We start from the raw sequence: 2,658 nt of genomic DNA on the forward strand, positions 1-2,658 counted from the left end.
CCCTTCTCTCATTTCCAGCTCTCAACCACAAGTTTTTAGAAGAGTCTGACTGTAAGTCTTAAAGCTCATGACCTTGAACTTTGCTCTGTGAAAAAAAATCAGAAGTGAAACTGAGCAGTGTTGTGTTGCTTTCCCACCTGAGTGAAACAAAGAAAGTTACTTCAAAGAGTAGCTTTACATGTTACTCAGAAGACCTCCAGATAAGGTGGAAAAAATTACTTCGTGAAGTCTCTTTACACTTAGCGGTGGAGAACCTGTCCTTGCAGAAAACCAGCAAACAGACAGAAAAATATCTTCCCTTCATTTTCTGCAATTAGAGCAAGAAATAAAGTAAAACAAAATAAAAGATATGTTGATTTGCATTATCTTAAATAGATTCATTTCAAAGCTGTACCTCTAATCTTGTGGGAATTTCCTTTACCTGTTTTTCTCTTTAGCCATGGTAACCAGAACAAGTAGATAAAAACCTGCCATGTTTACAGCAGCTCCCTTCTCCTTTTTAAACACTAATAAAATCAGTTACTTCTATGTCATAGAAAGGACTTAGCAGCACATTTTAGCTGATAATGTTTCCCTCCATGAACATGACTTCTGAAAGGATTTAATTTCAGAAGCAGAGATGAACAAAGGCAAAACTCAACAGTTTCTTTCATTTTCCAGATTTTGATGATTGTAATTTCCTTTTACAGGAAAGAGGAAAAAAAAAGAAGAAGAAAATAAAAAAATGGCTACAACAGCAGCAAATACTCAAAGACAGACAATAGGTTGTGAGGAATACAGTCTGTACAGTAGCTTGAGTGAAGATGAGCTTATAAAGATGGCCATCCAGCAGAGCTTGGAAGAAGACCCCGTGGGTCAGCCCATTGCCCAGAGCCACCAGAAGTCGATGGTAGCAGGTCCCAGTGAGACAGCTGCCCCCAGCCGCGTCAGCAGCCACCACCCACCCTACCACATCTACCCTTGGCAAAGGTGAGTGAGCACCCGCCTGAGCTGTGCCAGCCCAACAGGCACCCTGCCTGGACAGAGAAAAGCAGCTTCCCCTGTCAAAACACAGGCTTTCTAATTAGCTTTAACGAGTGGCTGCTCTGTGAGGAGACAGTCATTAGTTTGAAATTTGGAAACCACTATAAATCCAATGAGGTCAACAACTGATACCCTCACAGTGAAGTGAGGATTTGCTTGATGTCTGTTCTAAGCAACAAATAAGAAGAGGGGCACTACTACAAGCTTTGGTGAACACCAGAAGCCTTGCCAAAGCCAGTGGTCTCCTTCCCCGCAGGGGCACACTGTACTCGGAGCTCAGGTCTCATCAGAGAAGGAACACAGCATTTGTTATGGGAAAACATAGGAGAGAGGGTGAAAATAGGCATATAAACCAGTGTGAGCTGGCCACCTTGCAGATACTGCAGTCTTTAAAAGATGTAGATATTTCAGATCAAAGTGTGACCTCAAGCACACCACTCTCAGCCAAGAGCAGCTCCAGACACCAAAGCGTGGCAGAATCCCCCTCCCCTGTTATGCTGGGCTCTGAGTGACCTGCTAACACTTTCAAACCCAGATGTGGTTCTCCTTTCATTTTTTTTAGTTCTCCTTTCATTTTTTAAAAGACAAATTTCTCAATGGGGGAGGGAAGAGGTTATAAAATCACCTGAAAACCAAGGGAAAATAGCCTTTAAAACTTTTTTTTTTTTTTTTAATAAGCTGGGAGTAACTGAAGTTTTGTTCCTCCTTCTTTCTCATAACTCCACTATCCTCTGATGCCTCACTCATTACCACCTGTAATTATTTGGTTTCCAAGGCTGGGAAACCGGGAACAACTTGAAGAGCAGCAAGTGTGATTCATAGCTGCAGAATCAGGGTGCTGTACTGCAGGCAGCCCTGCTCCCACCGAAGGTCGTAGCTTCTCGATGTCATTACTGTGTGCCTGTACTGTCAGCCCTGCTGCAGGGGCCCAACACTGGGGAGAATAAGGGCTTCCCTGCCTCTTTTGTCTTGTCCTCCTTTGACACCTGCTATTTTTGGCAAAAGGCAGTTTCTGCTGTTCTGTGCATTAACCTGTCCTGCCTTTGCCTCAGCCCAGCAGTTTTTGACCTGCTGCTGGAGGGAAAACCTTTGCAGCTTGTAGCTGCAGATCTATAACATTGTGGAACTCTTCTGCCACCTGGGAGAACCGAGTCAGAAACGGAGCTGGCATCCAGAGACCCCGGATTCTCCCCCACCCCCACCTCCAAACTGCTTGCATGGCACATCGGAGGTGATGAATGTCACCCCACCTCGCCTTGTGCCTGCTTCCTGTGTGGTGGTGGTAGGGTTAACCTCATTGTTGTCTTATATGGTCATTTGAATCCCCCGATGCTTCCTCAGAGGGCCAAAAATAATCTTGAGCAGAGCGAGCAGCTGAATCCAGCGCAGAGCAAGCTGTGGCCATCTGCTTTTGTTCAAAGCGCTGCCCGGCAGGCTTTCCCACTCCCTCTCCGTGGACGTGCGTCTCTGTTGCTCTCTCAACATGACCTGTTTCTCCTATTCGGAGTATTTCTCTCTGTTTCATTCATGTCACCGCCACTCCAGACTGGCAGCCCAGCCAAGAGGCCGTGCTCAGCCATCCAGTTCGGGAGCAGCCTGGGGGGGCAGGCGAAGGGACCACGACAGACTCTTTCG

The 2,658-nt window shown here is 46.0% G+C and overlaps 1 protein-coding gene across 2 annotated transcripts in view; it reads left to right on the top strand.

The window, feature by feature from the left end:
• Positions 1-724: 724 nt before the first annotated feature.
• Positions 725-2,658, top strand: part of ASB2 (ankyrin repeat and SOCS box containing 2) — a 23,252-nt gene continuing 21,318 nt past the window's right edge. The window contains exons 1-2 of one of the 2 annotated variants that reach the window (XM_008942888.1): positions 725-969; positions 2,569-2,631. In XM_008942888.1, coding sequence (XP_008941136.1) covers positions 725-969; positions 2,569-2,631 — 308 coding nt within the window. The remainder of the gene's footprint in view (positions 970-2,568; positions 2,632-2,658) is intronic. The other variant, XM_008942889.1, reaches the window with a different exon arrangement.

Source organism: Merops nubicus, unplaced genomic scaffold (assembly GCF_000691845.1).
Source record: "Merops nubicus isolate BGI_N331 unplaced genomic scaffold, ASM69184v1 scaffold26326, whole genome shotgun sequence".
Taxonomy (NCBI): domain Eukaryota; kingdom Metazoa; phylum Chordata; class Aves; order Coraciiformes; family Meropidae; genus Merops; species Merops nubicus.